Source organism: Odontomachus brunneus, unplaced genomic scaffold, assembly GCF_010583005.1.
Source record: "Odontomachus brunneus isolate Ranch 3 - 2012 unplaced genomic scaffold, Obru_v1 Obru_scaffold_016, whole genome shotgun sequence".
Taxonomy (NCBI): domain Eukaryota; kingdom Metazoa; phylum Arthropoda; class Insecta; order Hymenoptera; family Formicidae; genus Odontomachus; species Odontomachus brunneus.
This window is the reverse complement of record NW_022639466.1, coordinates 118,392-137,971: the sequence shown is the minus strand read 5'-3', so window position 1 is coordinate 137,971 and position 19,580 is coordinate 118,392. Positions and strand designations below refer to the sequence as shown.

Below are 19,580 nucleotides of genomic sequence, written 5' to 3'. Positions count from 1 at the left end.
ATTTAAAAATATCTGTAATATTTTTGTTGTTTTCTAATAATAAACTTTTATTATTTTCAAAAAAATGCATCATACTTTGTGCACCAAGTAAAATTGCTAACTTATTTATAATTATAAAAATTTGTTCTTTGCCTCTTTATAGATTGTATAAATTATATTCTTTCTGCTAGCCACTGCACGATACTGCAAATACGTTCCATTTTCCCATGTTGTTGCTATTTACTGACAATTTTGGGACGATAAATATGCTGGTTTCAATATCAGTACTGTCAGTACTGTCAGTACTATTTCGGAACGCAGCCTGTATATGATCGTATAAAGTAGTCTTCAGTTACTACTTAGCAATTATGGCCGCTACAAAGTTATGAACTGTGTATTGTAACGAGAAGACATTTTCCATACAAATGTCTAGTAAAATAAATTTGTCGTTGATTTGTTTTGAGTAGAAAAATGGCAGGAATAGAGGGCTATGAGAGCGTATATAGAGGTCGGCCTGCGAAATCGTGGGAAATGGGAACACCTTATCCACAGAAGTATCACCCTCGAGAGGTTATTCGTCCTCTGGAAATACCTGTTATTCATCCTTTGGCAGAAGACAATCCACCAGTTGTCGAAGATGGTGAGTTCGTTGAAAATTATATCCTCGATTTCTATAAGAATACTATAAAAATACGTGTCATATTTTCATTCACTCGTTGCTTGTCACATTGCTTGGGATCAAAGTCTACATTTATATTTAAATTTATCCATGACATATTATGTTTACATTTCAGAAGTGAAAAAATATATAGGACTAGGTTGTGGATTAGTAAGCTTAATTACAGAAAATCTTTTGATCCATCCTTTTGTGGTATTACGTAGACAGTGTCAAGTTAACCCAGGATCAACAAAATATCATCTAATACCTATAACTTTAGTACCAGTAATAGTACGTTTGCATCAGACTCAAGGTATAAATACATTATGGAAGGGAATCGGCTCAGTTTTACTTGTGAGAGGCATGACACTGGCTGTTGAGGATTTAATTTCAAAGATCACACCATGGCCAAAGTAAGGTGACCATTAATATATTTGTTATTTTCTAATTTCTTGCAGATTTTTGTAGTAATTTTTTCCTCAAAACTAAACACTTTATTTTAGGAAGGTTACTTGTAATAGTTCTTTAAAAGCATTTGGCCAACATATCCTTCTCAAATGGTAATTATAACAAAATATTATATGGGTTGAAAGAAATTAATTTTAATGAAAGATTTATATATATATATGGTCTTCAATTTTATAGTGTCTCCATAGGTATAGTGACTCCTTTCTATTCTGCATCCCTTGTAGAGACTGTTCAGTCTGAAATTGCTTCTGAATGTCCTGGAATTTTGGATGTATTCCGAGATGGTGCAATTCGTTTGCTCGATGTCTGCAATAAGGGCAGACTCATCCCTATCTATGCTCTTGTGCCACCTACTATAATTTATGGAGTATCAAAATATCTTTTCACTCTTACTATAAGAGGAGTTGCTAGTCGAATAATGCACATTAGATATAAGCATATACAGGAAGCAAGGGTATGTATACATATTTGACTTTTTTTTTAAATATATCATAGAGCAAAATATATATATATAAAAGTAGATATAATAATATACTTAAAACATCATTATGTTATTTTAGGGTGCATACAGCAAAGATTTATTGTCTGAAAGTGTTGTTCAAGATATAGAAATGCAGTCCATACTTGTTTCGATGTGTGCCGCTGATATTTTGTTTTATCCACTTGAAACTGTTATTCATCGACTGCATCTTCAAGGTACACGCACTATTATTGATAATTTAGATACTGGAAGAAGTGTTACACCATTATTGACAGGATATAGCAGCGCATCTGATTGTTATCATACAATAATATCAACTGAAGGACCGCTTGGTCTTTATAAAGGATTCGGTGCTCTTCTTTTACAATTTGCTGTACATGTCGTAGTATTGCGTACAACAAAATGGCTCTTAACAGAATTAAGCACACTATTAATACCGAAACCTAAATCAGTGAAGCAACAAAAACCTGCATTTTATGATGAGATATAAAGGAAGCACTATTCCTGTAATAAAATGTGAGATATATGAAATTATTTATTATTCAATTGTATACACACATATATATGCTGTGTAATATATACATACATATATATATATATATATAAAATTAAATTTGTGGTAATATGCAACAAAAGATTGAATGGATAGTGAAAATGTTTTACCCTACTATTAATATAAAGTAAGAATTTCTCAGCAAAAAGAATTTTCATAATTCTTTTCATACTATTGCTGATGATAAATATTTTTTTATCACGTACGTTTGAGTATTAATTGTGTAAATTTTGTATTGTACGTTTTACATTCAATATAAAGTAAATAAAAACACCAGATTCGGCTTAAGTATTCTTAAAATATACGGTATCCCGAATTTATAGAATGTGGATAGTATCTGTAGATATGTAATTTTGTATAATATAGAGTTACTATTTTCATGTAATTAATATACAACAAAATATGCAAATTGATGAGATTTCTTAGAATACTATATTAGAGACACAAGACAAACACATATTGTAAATTGTTTGTGAAGTAAATAAATTAAGTATATAGTTTTGCAAAACCTTTTATTATAAAAAATATAGGATTATTTTATGTATAAATCATAAGATTTTACAATATGAAAATTTAAGAGAGAAATTTTGTAAGCCTTCAAGTCAAGCTTCATGTTATATTTTACACAGCCTTTTTTCCTTTCGTAGTGTTACTAAGTAAATTGATTTAATATGGATATATATTATAGTTGATACTTTAAAAAAATTGGCGGGTAATTATGAGATATATTATTTACATTTTCTTTTTTCCCCATTGATCTCTCGAGTATATATTATATACAATATACATATAGAACTTTCATCTCAATGATATTTTGGCATAAAAATAATTATCGTTTAAACGTTCATTTCCTTGGTCTGTTGCAGTTAATATTTTTACTTTGTGTGTGTGTGTGTATATATGTATATACATATGTATAGTCCTATTTTAATTTAGACACTAATATCTCGAAAATAATGCATTTTCAAAAAGAGTGTTTTAACAAAAAAATATAGAGGAAAAAAAAGATAGTAATATTTTTTTAATCTTGAAATGACTGTGAAAATAACCTGTGTCAAAGTCAATTCTAATTTTTTAAATGAAAGCACATAGTTTTTTGGATATAAGTAAAATCTTTTGACTATTATATGTACAAAAAAATAAAATCATTTAAAAGTAAATACTTCTCGAGATATCTTCCATTTATTCCGATACTTTTCAGCATAAAATATGAAGTATCTTCTAAAGTATACACTTTTCGATAATTTTACCCTAATATCTTTATGATAGGAAAAATTAAATGTATAAAATCGCAGAATAATGGATAAAATCGATTATTGCAAAAAACATACAAACATTTTAAACACAATTCCATGTATTTTGCAGATTTGATTATTAATGCACTAGTATACAAAGATTAGTATCACCGATCGATTTTTCCTCCTTTTCACAAAAGTATTTGAATAAGGTAGTTTAAAAATAAAAAATTTATATTTTATATTGAAAAATAACACAGGATAAAATGTGAAATATTTTGGGAAATATTAATTTTTTCATGATTTTTTTTTACGTAGAATGACTAGAGAAATTTATTTATATTTAAAAAACTATAAAAAAATATATAGAATTATATATATAAAATCCATTTAAAAAAAGATACATATATAAAATTGATCTGAATGGGTTTTTTTCAAAATCGGAAAAAATATTATCTTTTTGTCCTCGATATCCTATAATTATTATTGAAAACACTTTCTGAAAATGCATTATTTTCAAGACATTACAGTATCTAAGTTAAAATCGGACACTCCGTATATGTGTGTGTGTGTGTGTACACATACACACACGCACACACGTATATGTTCATATATAATGTACACACATATATGTACATATATGTATACATATATATGTACAAACATACCAATATAATTTTTTTGTATCTTTTTCTCTTTAATAGTATTACCAAGCTACAAGAATTATTTATATTTTTGATCAACAACGCGTAATAATAATACTTTACAAACAATCCTCGCATGTGTGTGAGAATATATGAAAATTTATTTTAAGTGGTTACATTGAAATACTATCATATAACTTTTTATAACATAATTATATATATTTAGATTTTGGTAGTATTTCTATATCCACATTTTTTTTCTTTTATACATTTTCCCACAATGTAATTTTGTTTTATTATGTCTAATATGTACCTAGTTTCATCAAATAAAACTTGATGGTCTCATAAATTATTTACTGCATAATGTATTAATATAAACAAATATTAAAATATTTTTTACTCCCATTATTATTATTGATAAATGCTTAGGATGATTTAAATAATGTAAAATTTATTCACATTCTTTTAGTATCAAGTAAGATTAAATTTGTACATATTCTTCACCTGAACGTTAGAATATTATCTTTTGAAAAAGATATTTAATATTTAAAGAGATATTTAATATACACGGGATACATGATAATCTTAATAATATAATATAGCATTCTCTCATTTTCGGTTGTTGTTAAGGTATTTATATTTTTATCATAAAACAGCCAAAAATTACACGCAAATACGCGTGTATACATATACATATACACATATATATATATATGTGCATGTCTTTTCTTTTTAATATTAAATGATATATATTTAATTATGGTTGCATTCTTGACTTGCATTCGTGTATACCAAAAACATTAAAGTAATAAACTTAAAGAAATGATTTAAATTTGAACAAAGATGTTTGTATAAAGATTAAAGAATATGCAGGATAGTTTGAAAGATGTATATATGTATGCGTTGTTCATACTATTTTTTCATATATAAGACAATTATGTATATACGCGAAAATATATAATATTTTCTATAAAATAATTGAAATAACAGTTTACAAATGTTCTAATTTAATTTCTTTCTCAAACATGGTCTATCTATTGTTAAAGAAATAATTATACCAAAGTTTTACATTCTTTAGTTATTTGTTAACTATGTACATGCTGTGCTTGAAGTTCATCTTCATTGCTATCACCTCGTCTCACATACTGGGGTTTTTCATGACCTTTTACACATTGTTCTGTTATATGAACTGACATCACATCACTTCCTGGTACTTCAAACATAGGATCTAAAAGTAACGATTCCATAATCGCACGTAAACCTCGTGCTCCCGTTTTTCTTTCCATTGCTAAAGAGGCGATTGCGTTCAATGCGTTAATATCGAATGTTAGCTCCACCTAAAAAAAATTAAATATATTAAGTTATTGATTGAATGTAGAAAAATGATAGGTTGTCTAATACTGTAGCAAAAATAGCATCATTAAGTATACCTTGTCCATTGAAAACAACATTTGAAATTGAGGAACGATGGCATTTTTTGGCTCTGTAAGAATTCTTACTAGCATGTCTCTGTCAAGTGTATGAAAAGGCACAAGCACAGGAAATCTGCCAACAAATTCTGGTATCATGCCAAAATCAATGAGATCTCTAGCCTCTACTTGTTGCAGTAACATATCCTTTTCCTTATTATCCTTCTCGGTAGAGGGCGACATATTGGCAACATCAGCTAAAGTTGCAGCTCGTCTACCTGGACTTTCAGCCGCGGGTTTCGCGCCAAATCCAAGATATTTTTCAGTTTTACGCCGTGAAATAAGCCTGTCTAAACCATTGTAAGCTCCCGATGCGACAAAAAGTATATTTGTCGTGTCCACCTGTAACGTTTCTCCGCGAAGCTTTCTGGAACTATTCCTTTCTGGTACATTTACAATCGTTCCTTCCAACATCTTTAACATTCCTTGTTGTACTCCTTCTCCACCAACATCTCGTAATTGATGGATTCCGGGAACAGCTCCTATTTTATCGACTTCATCCAGAAAAACAATCCCCATTTGAGCTCGATCTACTACATAATTAGCATCTTGAAGGAGTTTAGCTATAACACTTTCTATGTCTTCGCCAACATAGCCAGCCTGCGTCAAAGTAGTGCAATCACAGATAGCAAATGGGACATCTAAACATTGCGCTATTGTCTGCGCAAGTAATGTTTTTCCACTGCCTGTAGGACCAAGTAACAATATGTTACTTTTCTCTAGTTTCAATTGATGCTGCTTGCTATCTAAGATATCTGACCCAGGGACAGACTGACTGCCTGATGATTTGTGTTCACTTCCTACATTAACATGTTGATATCCAACTCCCAGTGGATTTCCAACACCCGAAATATGTAGTAAATCTGAAGATAAAATAATTTTACAACAAGTTCATGCAATACTTTATCAATAGCGAATCTGGGAGGATAGCAAACTATGTGAAATTACTACTTTAATTTGCAGATTGTTTTCAATCATTATTACTATATTAAAAATATGGAAATAAACATGCATTATATCATAATACTAAAATACTATATAACATTATATCATTGGGAAGTAGCTATTTACGTGGTTTGAGACCTCTATGAGTGAAGGGATGATTTGTTTCCTGTGTGCCAACTGTATGAGTACTGGTTTGTACTAAATTTTGTATTGGCAAGTTATTATAAATTCGTTTATAATGGTTATAAACAGCAACACTTAGCACTTTCTTAGCATATTCTTGTCCCACAACATGTTTATTCAGATACTCAAATATCTGAAAATATTTTTATATTATTGCAGTTTTTTCCTGTGCTTAACTAAAACAAATAAGTTAATATTGTCTAAAAAAAATTATAAATTAAAATCTCAAAATAATCACCTTTTTTGGAGGAGGAGGTGGCTTTCTGTATCCTCCTTGCTTACCATCTTCTGGCCTTAGTGGTTCTTTTAAACTCCTCTTTGAATCAGTATCCGAGAGGACAACGAAGAAATGATGACATTTCTCACACTTAACAAATCTTGTAGAGGCTGTATTATATAAAGATGCTATGTAAGATGTCAATATATACTTGAATGAAAGCAATTTTATTAACTTTGACAATTCTACTCATTTTAATAGAATTGACTTTGAACTATGATTTAATGATAAATTTAATATTCTACTTACATACAAATGTTTCTACATGTGTACAAGGATCTCCACATTTAGGACAGGTTAATGTACTTTTCTTTCCACCACCAGTGCCACTAGAAGATCCACCAGATGTGGTATATGTATCCTTGGAAGGTGGTGTAGGTTCGGTTGGAGTTTTTCCTAAGCTGCCACTGGTTGTCAGAGTTCTAGTAGCCACAATTCTTATAATTTTATGTACTGCACAGTTGGAAAAAATAATCTCTTATTGCGCCATTGTCCTTGTAGATGACATTTGTAGCTACCATATTGTTGTCAGATTACAGAGATAAGACATAATGTGAGAATTATTTGCAACACCATACCCACCATGATTGTTGATATGATTAGAAGATGCCAAGCGACTTGCACTAATCAAGCAGCAACGCACGCAACTCATGATCAGTGAATTTTGTGTGGCCAAAATGGGTACAAGATAATACGAAATTACTCGACTACCTTTGGTTCAAATGCTCCACGCACTCGGATCTGGAATTAGACGTGTATTTTCTCGCGTGACCATTCCGTTGCGAGTCGTGCGTATATCTAAGCCCAATAAGCAATGGCTGCGTCTACGTTTGCGAAATTGCACACGGTGGTAACCGTGTGTTTATTGCGTGTCAAAATAAAAAGACCGATACGGTCGCGACACGGTATATCTTCTCCGTCCTTGGGCAACGGTCACTCAAAATCTTTGTCTACCCGACGCGATTCTAGAAGAGCTAAATCGCGCAACTCATCCTATATGCGAGAAACCGCGAGTAACCTGCCAAATGGTCGAATAACGAGTAGCGACGAGCAACAAAGAACGATAGGACCTGCGTGACAGACAAAATTTCCGACATCGCGAGACGTTGGCACCGCGCGATCGCGCAAGGACGCGCTCGGATGATAACACGAAACAAACAGATATCGCTCTCTCTGGGAGAGAGAAGGAAAAAGATAGAGAGAGCTGGGAACACGTTTCGCGCTCGTCGTATCGCGATATTAGCGACATATGAATCGATTCGCGCTGATTGTCGGGTTACACGACATTTTCCCGGAAACTAGATGGAAAAATGTTGGTACCAACGAAAACCCCTAAGCAACACAATTGGTCTGTTCTTTTTAGCTGCACTGCTGAACTGGTGCAATAAGTTGAGTGAGAAAACTATATTTGTCTCACTTTAACTTATTGCACCAGTTCAACAGTGTAGCTAAAAAGAACAGACCAAATTTTAATTTTTGCGAATTAGTGACACTGTGAAGTAGTAAATCCATGAATTTTGCAGAGTTGTTTTGACATATGCGTGTGTATGTGTCAAATGACAAATATCATATAACATTAGTGCATTGTGACATTGAAAGGAGAATCCTGATTGCGTTATTCACATAATACAACATATTCACATAATACACATATAAACATAGCACACAAAAGTGCTAGAAAAGAGAGGAATAGCGCTGATTGGTTGCTTCTATGACGCATTTTCTATTCCGCAGTTCTATACGCACTATTTAATTTCACTGTTAGGGTGAAAAAAAACAACCATCGCCATCTTGGGCTGCGTTTGGAAACGTTACTCGAGTAACTCTTCCTCTTTTTTTATCTCACTCTTATATGTCGCTCACTCCAACGTAACGGGTACACTTGGATAACGTTTCCGAACGCAACTTTGGTATATTAACTCCATTACAATACATACAATCATTCCCCTCATCTCTTGGGTTTCACCTCCGCGACAATATGCTCCATCCATGTATTCTTACCGTGATAACAATAAATTTCTATGTTATTAAACTTTTGGTTTATATTCGTGTAGCGCGGGTAAAAATATAAGTGAAATGCATATCTAGAGATATTACTGTAAAAATAACAGAAACTATATTCTTGAAGCTGTGAAATACTTTTGAATATCACAACATTATCATTTTTATGAAAGTTACAGTTCGTTAAAATTTGCTTATATATCGTGATTGATAAAGGTTATATTTCAATTTTTGTGCGTAGTACGAATCAATTGTATACAACAGAAAAGTTTATTAAATATAGTTAAGTATACACTTTATAATACTAAATATATTTAAGTACACACTATATAATACTTTGACCCTACTAGTAAATAAAAAGCATCATAAATTCGCGACTAATGAAAAATGTGCTCTCTTTTCTATACTTTTCCGATACTTATAAACATATACAAATATACACAATGATGTATATCAGAGCTCGGAATTAATTGCTGATTTCGGCTGATTCTCGGAAGCTACGTCTTCTATCTTTCCTTTGCCGCGAGCGGGCCAAAAAAGTGAAGATCGCGGCCAGTCGCGGCTTCAAGTTTGGAGGCGCGACCGCATATAGGGACGTCTACATTGGAAGTAAAGGCCTTCACACACACTTTCCGTAACAGTAACCGTAAGACGTAACGTAAGAATTGACCAATTACGATGGAGTATTCACAAAAATGGCGACCTTATGTTTCGACGATTTTCAACGTGATTGGTCAATTCTTACGTTACGTCTTACGGTTACTGTTACGGAAAGTGTGTGTGAAGGTCTTAAGCAGTAAGAAGTAGGAAGTAAGAATAAGAAATTGACCAATCATAGTTGATTATTCTTCTCACATTCGACTGTGGTTGGTCAATTTCTTACTCTTACTTCCTACTTCTTACTGTTTACTTCCAATGTAGACGTCCCTTTATATATAATACTCCTATATGGCGCGTAGAGGAATTTTTGCTATAAGAGAGAGTGAAAGAAGACTGAAGGATAGAAGATGGATGATAATTGGCTCACTAGAAAAGAGTATTCTATGATCACAATGCGCAAGCGTGACGACAAAATATAAACATACATTATGTAAACATAGCGACGTCTTTTCGACTTCGATCGACAAGTCATTTCTTACTGGAAATATATTAAAGAAACTGAGTAATTGATAATAAATAAGAAAAATAAATATGGAAAGCGTCTATAATGTTGTGTGTGTGTAGGTTAGGCGACAGTTTCCCAAAAAGTGGAGGGGATAATGTTGGTACCAAGAGAAATCTCTACACGATATAATTTAAAGATCTGTTTTTTGTAACTGCACTGCTGAACTAATGCAAAAGGTTAAAGTATGAAAACGTATAATTGCCTCATTTCAATTTATTGCACCAATTTAGCTGTGCAGTTATAAAGAACAGAATCTTTAAATTATCGTGTAGAGATTTCCTTTGGTATCAACATTATCCCCTCCACTTTTCGGGAAACTATCTTCTAACCGTGTATGTATGAGGTTAGTTTCGGTAAGGCGTCAGGTCTAATCATATTGGCTTAGACAATGATGGAAGGGTAAACGTTACGCATGCAAACGTTTACTTAGCAGAACACTGATATTGATACAGAAAAAGACAGACGAGCATTGTCTGCACCGTAGTGTTGTGGTATCGCTGAGAGCTCTACGCGTCATATATTAGTATTATATATATGCGCGACCATCACTTTCGTGGCCCGCTCACGGCAAAGGGAAGGTAGAAAGCGTAGCTCCCGAGAATCGGCCGAAATGGCTAACTAATTCCGAGCTCTGATGTACACAGTAGGTCGCAAAACGGTTTAGACACAATGAACTTCAGAACGTAGTCAATGATCCAATAAGAGAACAAACTATTAAAAAATAATTTCTCTCATCGGACCATTGATTACCCAGATAACATAAAGAATTCAAAAAAAATTCAGTCGCGTATGTCACCAATTCTGAGTTAATTTTCAAATGCAAAAAGAATTCTCCAAAGTTCAATTCAATGAAAAGAATTTTTTTCGCATCAAAAAATGAACTCAGAATTGGTGACATACGATTGAATTCTTTTTAAATTTTCTCTGTGCTATCGGGGTACGCTCTGAAGCTGATTGTGTCTAAATCGTTTTGCGACTTACTGTACACTATTTCTACATATTTCACATATATCAATAATATCGTTCAAACAATATGCTCTACAATATTCTCTACAGTATTCTCTACAAATTATTTCTTTTATCTCCGTGCATCTTCTATTTCTGCTTCATCCTCCACTGCTGGCTTCCCAGTATGCTTGATATTAATGACTCTTTCTTTCTTGTCGTCTACAGTTTCCAGCTTTTTCGGCATATTGATTGTCAGGACGCCGTCCGATGAAAGGTTACTCGTTATTTTTTCCATATCACATTGCTCCGGAAACATATATTTCCTCACGAAATGTCTGGAAATTGTTCCGTATTTGGCTTTTTTCTCTTTATGTTTTCCTGCAAAATACAGTATATCTTTTTTGCTGTACAGAATATGTTTAACACAATAGAAAAGCTTTTCTTTCTTCTTTGTTATTCGATGATGTTCGAATATATTTAAACGCAACCCAGTAAACATGTAACGTTGTGTTTACTGGGAAATTTTCTCAATGATGTTGACACGCGATAAATACTTTGACGTATGAAAATAAATCGCTGATTAAAAAGGAAAATATTGTGATTAAAATAATTCGTAAAGCAATCGAAATATATTGATAAAGAAAATTCGTTCGAATAATACCTAAACGTAAGCTTTTATGATCGACAAAATATATAGATCTAAGATGCGACTTTGTAAAGCGTAGACAGACTAATTCAAAGTTGCATCAGCCAGTTTTGTCATTGTATTCAAATATATACAGGGTGTCTGATTCATACCGTACTAGAGCTAATATATAGCTAGAATAAGTCGTGTTTTTTTTTAAACAACTAGGTAAAATTTCGAGATATTAACGATAAAAGATTTGTACTGAGCGCCAGTCCAGTCTAACAATGCGTTGCTAGAAAGTTGACTAGCCTCTCATGCCTATGCGAAACGCATATAACGTCGTCTCACCGCAGCGCGCATGCTGATTGGCCACTAAGCTGGCGCTCGGTACAAATCTTTTATCGTTAATATCACAAAATTTTACGTAGTTGTTTAATGAAAGGTACCGATTCCATTACTCATCCTGACCTATTTTAACTATATATTAGCTCTCCCAGATAACACAATTAAAAAAATATTTTAAAAAATTCAGTTGTATATCATCAATTCTGAGTTTATTTTCAGATACAAAAAGAATTCTTCAGAGTTCAGTTCAATGAAAAGAATTTTTTTTACATCTAAAAATAAACTCAAAATTGGTGACATATGACTAAATTTTTTTTGGATTCTCTGTGCTATCAGGATTTGGTACGGTACGAATCAGACACCGTGTATAATTGTAATAGTGTTGCGAGACGGATAATTTTTTTATGCATATGCAACGATCGTGGCATCAAGAAAGTATCTAGGACAAAGAAAAAGAGGTACGAATATTCTGTCTCATAACACTGAACGTATGATATATGATGAAATTTTTAAACCTCTATACATCTTTGCTCTGCTAATATCGAAAAATATTATTTTTTCAAAATGCTTCGTACAACTATAGATGCGATCCATAGTTAAATACTATAAATGCTTTTAAGCGCTGTATATATCAATCATGGTTTTTCTTTAAACACTTCAAAACGTACACAACGTCTAATGGCTCTCGCAACCAGCGCGATTTGCGACGCGACACGTGATATGCGACGCGCGATATCCAATGAGCGTACAGATTTTGCGGAATACTAGTATGCTTATTGGATATCGCTCATCGCTTCCCAGTAAACATGCACGTCTAAAAGATGTCGAAAAGATATCTAAAAGACGTCTTATGCAACAAAATGTTGCATAAGATATCTTTTACATATCTTTTCGACATCTTTTAGACGTGCATGTTTACTGGGTTATCGTGTGTCGCGTCGCACATTGCGCTGGCTGCGAAAGCCATAATGGATCGCACTTTACAATGATGCAATCTGCCTCAGATGATGCAAGTCGATTTGAAAGCGCGACATAATCAATACCCGAGGTAAGATCCATTCGACACTGCAAATACTTCAAAGCATCAAATAAAACAATATGATTGGCTCTTCCGTCGCTTTTAAGCATTTGTAGCATTAAACGGACATTATTTCCAATAAACATGATGATATCAAATGATGTAATAATAAGATATTAATGATATTAAAGATGTTATTAGTATGTATCATTAAAACGTCGTTCTACTATTTGGATACTTTCTAAAATTTTAAAGGTCAACTACATTTCTCTTTTCTCAAAAAAGATCTCTTACCTTCGACGATAATAAAATTGTTCATCAATTTGACATTGATTTCGTCGGGTTCAAACTCTTGCACATCCAGAGATATTTGGAAATTGTTTTTGTTATTTTCTATGACAGGCCATTCGTTTTCGTGCTCCCGCAGAAACTCGCTCCATGGTCGAGAGAAATTCTTCAATTCTCTCTCGAATTTACTGTCGAATCTATCAAACACCGAAGGTCCAAAAATGTGATCGGGTTGAAATTTCCTCATAACACGCTGCTCCAGGAAGCGATGATGCGGCCGTTCCAGAGTTTCCCACCAATACGAAAATAATTTCGGAAGTAGTGACACTCTATGTCTACTCATCTTATCGATTAAAAACGTCCAAGACCGAACTGTGCGAAACAAGTTTATAGTAGATTGTATAGTAGAAGTATTGTGCTACGGCAGTCAAACTGGTTTCGACGATAGTCGCTTCTCTACTGATTGCACGCGCATTGCAGGAATATATAGCGCAAGATATGACTTGCGCGTTTTAGCGCGTAAATAGAGAGAGAGAGAGAGAGAGAGAGAGAGAGAGAGAGAGAGAGAGAGAGAACTATCGAGAAAATTGGACGAATTTTCCGGAAGATTCAAGAATTTATTATTTAAAATGACAACGAATAGTGATTTCAATTTGCGAGATATTGCGTAAGAGTTAAGTGACACATATTATTATTGATTCATATACTACGTTTCACGTGCACTGTGTTACATGACAGCGTGATGAAATAATTTGTTTTTGGCTCTTATCGTCCTTGAAATTATTTTTTTGTGTTTAAATCTTTAGAGCCGTTTTTTATTTTTTTATTTTTTTGAAATAATTTGTATTTTGTAATATGAAAACATATATCCCACACAGCAGGAAATGTCCCAAATACATCATAGGGATATTTTGAAGATATCACATATCTTTAGGATATCTTTAGGATATCTCTATGATATATTTTGGATACCTCTGCTGTGTGGGATACATATGTAGTAAAAATTAAATTGGGGTAAAAAATTAATATATTGATCTCATTCTAGACCAATGGAAAATTTTTCATACATATAAAATTATATATAATTTTATATAATTTTATATGTATGAAAAATTTTCCATTAGTCTAGAATGAAATCAACATATTAATTTTTTTACCCCAATTTAATTTTTACTATATATGTATGTTCTCATATTACAAAATACAAATTATTTAAAAAAAACAAACGTAAAAAAGTTAAAAATAAAAAATCATAAAATTATATATAATTTTATATAATTTTATATGATTATATTTAATTATACATAATTATGTATAACAAATTTTATATATAATTATGTATGACAAATTTTTTATCAGAAAAATGCCGACATTTTAATAATAACATGCATAAATGTATAAGTGTGTACACATACACACACACACGCGCACACATACACACATACCACACACACACACACACACACATATATATATATATACACACACACACTTATAAACTTATACTGGGTGTTTTAGGAAAACTTTGGAAGTTCTTGTAGAGACATAAACTGATTGAGGTGAATATAAAAGTCATATCGTTTTGTGATATTCGCAATAATTATCAAAATATGAATTAAAGAACATTTATGAATAATCATGTAAAAAATATGGTAGATAAGCTGTAGTAGCGACGTCTGCCATCATGTGTTTGTACATTAAGTCTAACTGAGCAAGAAAGTCCTTTAGCATTTTCTTAATAACTTTATAGATTTTTAATTATTAGTTAAAGAAGATTAGCGGATGGTTACTCGCGATAAGATATTAATGTTATTTAATTAATAACTAAAAATTTACAATGTTATTAGAAAAATAGTAAAGGATTTCTTTTTTGTTCAGTTAATTGTTTAATTGTTTAACCTAATGTACAAGCACACGACAGCAGATGTCGCCACTACAGCTCATCTACCATATTTCGCCACATTTATTATTTACAAATTTTTTAAAATTAATATCTCGATAAATATTGCGAATATTGCAAAATGGTATAGGATTTTATGTTCACCTTAATCCATACTATGCTTCCACGAGAGCTTCGAAGATTATTTTGAGACACACAAAAGTATGTGTGTGTGTGTACGCTCTTTATGAATCATCATTGACGACACCTGAAAGTACAGCTAAAAACGTGGGACAATATTTGTATAACATGCGTTTGCCGGCAAACACGAAATTTCTTCGCATATAATAATAAATTACGCAGTTTAAATATGAAAATATCATCAATGTGTTATTTTTTTTGTTTCTTATTTTTTGTTGTTAGTATTAACAACTTTTTTCAAGTACGATAATTTTGTTATATTTTTTATTGTTAACATTTAGTAAAGTTATATAAGACTTTCTTTCACTATTGAACTTTAATATTTATATTATATTTTTTGTAAGGGAATATCACTATAAATCATATAAAAGAAATTAATATTCAACGTAAATATTTTCGAATTAAATATTTTCGAATTAAATATTTTCGAATTAAATTATTTTTGTCTGCAAATTAAAATTTGCGAAATGAGCAACGTGGAATTTTTCCATCAAATACATGTCATCTAATATCTATTTCAAGGTGACGTTTTATAAAAGACAGCATAATTACATCATATTGTAAAATGAATAACGCTTCGTATATTATCTGTTGTAATTACTCTAGCCATTTTGTCACCGTATCTGCTCCACGTTATTGTTACTCATCAACAAACAGCAGCAGGTTGCGTCATACAGCTATCATTTCGAACGTTGACGTGGCTTTATCATTTTAGACGCATTCTTACGACTGCTTTGTTCAATTATGAGTCTCCTTTTTGCAATTTTCACATAGGCACACAGTCTTATCTATGTAGATTGTTAATAAAACGGCGATTTTAACAAGTTAACATTCGATATTGTGCGACTATAATATCGTACTGCAATTTGATCGATTCGAAAATTTCTCGGTGAGTTTACGAATTTTTGAAGAAAAAATATTGAAATATATTACTGCGCCGAAGTTTGAGCCGGTAGCTATCGATACAAACATAAGAGAATAGGATAGTCGAGCGTATCTCCGTCCAGCGTTGAACGTTGATTAGACCGAGAGAGGGTTGCGCAGATTGGCGCAGATCCGTTTTAGTTGCAACTGCAACTTCCATCCGCGGTAAGTTCTGGAAGCCACCACGTAGCGCACCGTAATCATCCTCCCCACCAAGTTGAATCGGTCCAACATAAATACCGGTCGCAACGACCCCCGCAGCAGTTGTAAAAACTAAGCCTCGAGTGAGTGTAACAAAAAACGTCACTGCTTTTCATCCACTTTTATCAGCAAGGCAATAACTCAAGAAAGTTGATTACTGTCCAAAGCGAGAAGACAAAGAGAGAAAGAGAGTAAAAATCATGTATCTGCTGCCGTTGCTGTTGTCGACTTCCTTGATCGATTTCGATCGTTCCCATCGTATGATGGATCCGAATCTCGTCCTTACAGGCTTAAACCCTGACAAGTCCATCCTCTCACGTCCTTCCGATCGCTACTTCCCGAGCTGGCGAGATCAAGCGATTTTGGATTTTTATTACCGGCCCTGGATGGATGTAATGCGTCGCAAGGACGACGCCACCATGATGGGTATTGCCTCCGACAATGACAACTTCAAGGTCATCATCGATGCGCGGCAGTTCAAGCCAGAGGAGATTACCGTCAAAGTAGTGGGACGCTGTATCGTCGTTGAGGCCAAGCACGAGGAGAAACGAGACGAACACGGCAGCATCTCCCGGCAGTTTTTGAGGAAATACCTGCTACCGGATCGAGCGGACCTCGACCAAGTGTCAACGACCATATCCTCCGATGGTATACTGATCATCACGGCGCCGTTGAAGAAGGAACTCGAGGAACCGAAAGAAAAGGTGATCGAGATTCAGCAGACCGGCAAGCCGGCTCTTCAAAGCGATGGCGGCGGTGCTGAAAATGAAAGTCGTATCACCACCACTGAGGCTAATGCAACGTACAGCACCGAGAAGACCGTCGAAGACAACGAGATAGGGGAAGAGTTGACGACGCAGGGCCAGCAAGAGGGAACGAAGCCCGAGAAGTAGCGGACTCAATCACGAGTTATTATGCGACGTACGCACATGCGTGTCAGTCACATTTTATTGTTGCTCATTCAAAAGTACACAGGCCAGTACAATAGTTTTCTTAACGTTTATATTGTTGGGTTTGTAACGATTTTCAATAATGCATTTTTGACACGCATCAATAATTGTTGATTGAGATTGTCGATTGAGAACTGTAGCCACTGCGTATTGAGACCGTTATGTCGAACTCTGTGCAACATTACGCCTCTCGCTGACTGATAACTATGTTCCTGATAACGGCATGTCTCCTTGTGTATTCTTTGGATTATGCAGATTTTACTCTCAAAACATCGACCAATGTTTTATTTCCTTTATGATTGCGAGATCATTGTCGCGTGATATGTATACTCGCAAACGAGAAATTTATGCGCGACACTTTTATAATCTTTATTATACAACTTTTTGCACCAATATAATAAATATTTCTTAGTTGCACCTTTTTGCATTGGTATTTAAATAAAATTTTATTTCCGAATGTGTTGTACTATTATTACGATTTAGTGATCGTTCATATCGTTTTCGCGTGCATAATACATGTTCATTTAATTGAATCTCATATACTTACGCGCAAAGAGTTTGTCGTAAAGTTCTTGCAATTTTTCTCATATTCGCATAATTCATTTTTAAATACTTGAAACAATAATAAGAGTCATATTTCACAATGTAGAACGTTTATAACAAAGAAAATATATTCAGAAGTAGTTATTTCATCAATTATAGTGTTTTCAAGTACGTTTTGTAGCATACTTCATTTCTTCATATTCTACTAATTCTTCATATTCTACTAAAGTAATTTCACTTCACATGCGATTAAAACTTTCTATAAGGCGTTGAAGTATCTCGCAGTTTATTGCGATTCCAGGTAGAATACAAAATCATTTTGATGTCAAGATGATATCATTTTGACATCATTGTTATGAAATTGTCACGAAAATGGTATCGTTTGACGTCAAAATGACAACATATCATTTGACGTCATTTTGACTTTTATATGACTGTGTTCTACCTGGGGATTGCGCGCGTCCCCTGCAAATGACAGTTCTAAGTAAATTATCGTTACAAAAATAAAAATTATTCGTGTAAATTGATATAGAGATATGCAGATCTTATTGTAAAAGAGAAGTTATGATAAAAATAAAGAGAAAGATGCCTTTTATATTAGAAACTAAAATTACTTGGTCATTCGATTGGATGATTGTACGAATCCTTTTTCTCTTTTTTTTTCTCTCGATTTTTCTTACATCTTGATATTATTATTATTATTATTATACGGTCATTCTCTTAAACGAGATGCATTTATTAAATGAATATTTACGAAACTTGGAAGAGCTTAGACATTTTTTAATTTTGTGTAAAAGTTGTAATCGCGTAACGATTAAAAAAATTATCTGGTTATATCGTCGATAAAATTATTTGGGAACGGTTCTTTAATTCTGCCATACGTTATTACCTCGATATATCTTATCATTCTGCGATCCATTACTCACTATACACATTACACAGTAGCGCGAAACATGTAAATATTACAATGGCACACTTGACGGAAAAATCCAAAGCGTCGTTAGCAACGCGCACTGTTGCGAGGCAGATAATCGCTCTATTTTTACGTTTATCATTCATATCTGTATGAAAAAATGTACACGAGAAAAATCGAAATGGTTGTTACTACTCCATGAAATTTCAGTTATTTTTGCGATTGTGACTCAATGTTTCATAATTTGATCAGAGAATATTTTTGTATTGCTTGTTTATCCTTGTTATCCTTGAGATTAACTTAAGTTGCTATTACATAGAAGCGTTCGAACATCGAGCGTCAAACCGTGCGCAGCACCTTTGCGCAGAAATCTAAACCGTTCAGATTTCAGCGTCTTGACGCTATTAAGGTAGTTTGGTCAAAAACAGTGAAGTCCCAGATCTTCTTGAAACTTGTAGCAAAATTAATTTAGGTATTAATACGTATGTGTGTTAAATATGGGTTCGATTAACCGTATAGTTTCCGATAAATTACCGCTATAGTTTACTCTTTTTCTCGATATCTTACATGGCGCTGACGTAAAAAATAACACGTAAACGTGCATTTGTCAACTGCAAATGACCTACGCTAAGGATTAATACGAAAATTTGGGCAAAATTAATTGAATACTTACAGAAGTACTTT

At 33.1% G+C, this 19,580-nt stretch overlaps 4 protein-coding genes across 5 annotated transcripts; 2 read left to right on the top strand and 2 right to left on the bottom strand.

The window, feature by feature from the left end:
• Positions 1-280: 280 nt before the first annotated feature.
• Positions 281-2,524, top strand: LOC116841516 (solute carrier family 25 member 46). Its single transcript, XM_032809552.1, has 5 exons — positions 281-619; positions 774-1,050; positions 1,141-1,197; positions 1,283-1,559; positions 1,666-2,524. The coding sequence occupies exons 1-5, from the start codon at positions 451-453 to the stop codon at positions 2,074-2,076; spliced, it is 1,191 nt and encodes a 396-aa protein (XP_032665443.1). The 5' UTR covers positions 281-450; the 3' UTR covers positions 2,077-2,524.
• Positions 2,525-4,449: 1,925 nt separating this feature from the next.
• LOC116841513 (ATP-dependent Clp protease ATP-binding subunit clpX-like, mitochondrial) lies at positions 4,450-8,182 on the bottom strand. 2 transcript variants are annotated; one of them, XM_032809547.1, is made up of 6 exons: positions 7,475-8,182; positions 7,142-7,345; positions 6,854-7,002; positions 6,559-6,748; positions 5,449-6,350; positions 4,450-5,355 (listed from the first exon to the last, which is right to left on the bottom strand). In XM_032809547.1, the coding sequence occupies exons 1-6, from the start codon at positions 7,542-7,544 to the stop codon at positions 5,104-5,106; spliced, it is 1,767 nt and encodes a 588-aa protein (XP_032665438.1). In that variant the 5' UTR covers positions 7,545-8,182; the 3' UTR covers positions 4,450-5,103. The 2 variants fall into 2 exon arrangements, with proteins under 2 accessions (XP_032665438.1, XP_032665440.1); XM_032809549.1 differs by having other exon boundaries at positions 6,571-6,748; positions 7,475-8,180.
• Positions 8,183-10,255: 2,073 nt separating this feature from the next.
• Positions 10,256-13,763, bottom strand: LOC116841515 (protein lethal(2)essential for life-like). The gene is made up of 2 exons (XM_032809551.1): positions 13,292-13,763; positions 10,256-11,384 (listed from the first exon to the last, which is right to left on the bottom strand). The coding sequence occupies exons 1-2, from the start codon at positions 13,626-13,628 to the stop codon at positions 11,137-11,139; spliced, it is 585 nt and encodes a 194-aa protein (XP_032665442.1). The 5' UTR covers positions 13,629-13,763; the 3' UTR covers positions 10,256-11,136.
• Positions 13,764-16,540: 2,777 nt separating this feature from the next.
• LOC116841514 (protein lethal(2)essential for life-like) lies at positions 16,541-18,817 on the top strand. The gene has a single exon (XM_032809550.1). The coding sequence runs from the start codon at positions 16,691-16,693 to the stop codon at positions 17,381-17,383; it is 693 nt and encodes a 230-aa protein (XP_032665441.1). The 5' UTR covers positions 16,541-16,690; the 3' UTR covers positions 17,384-18,817.
• The last annotated feature ends 763 nt before the right edge of the window (positions 18,818-19,580 follow it).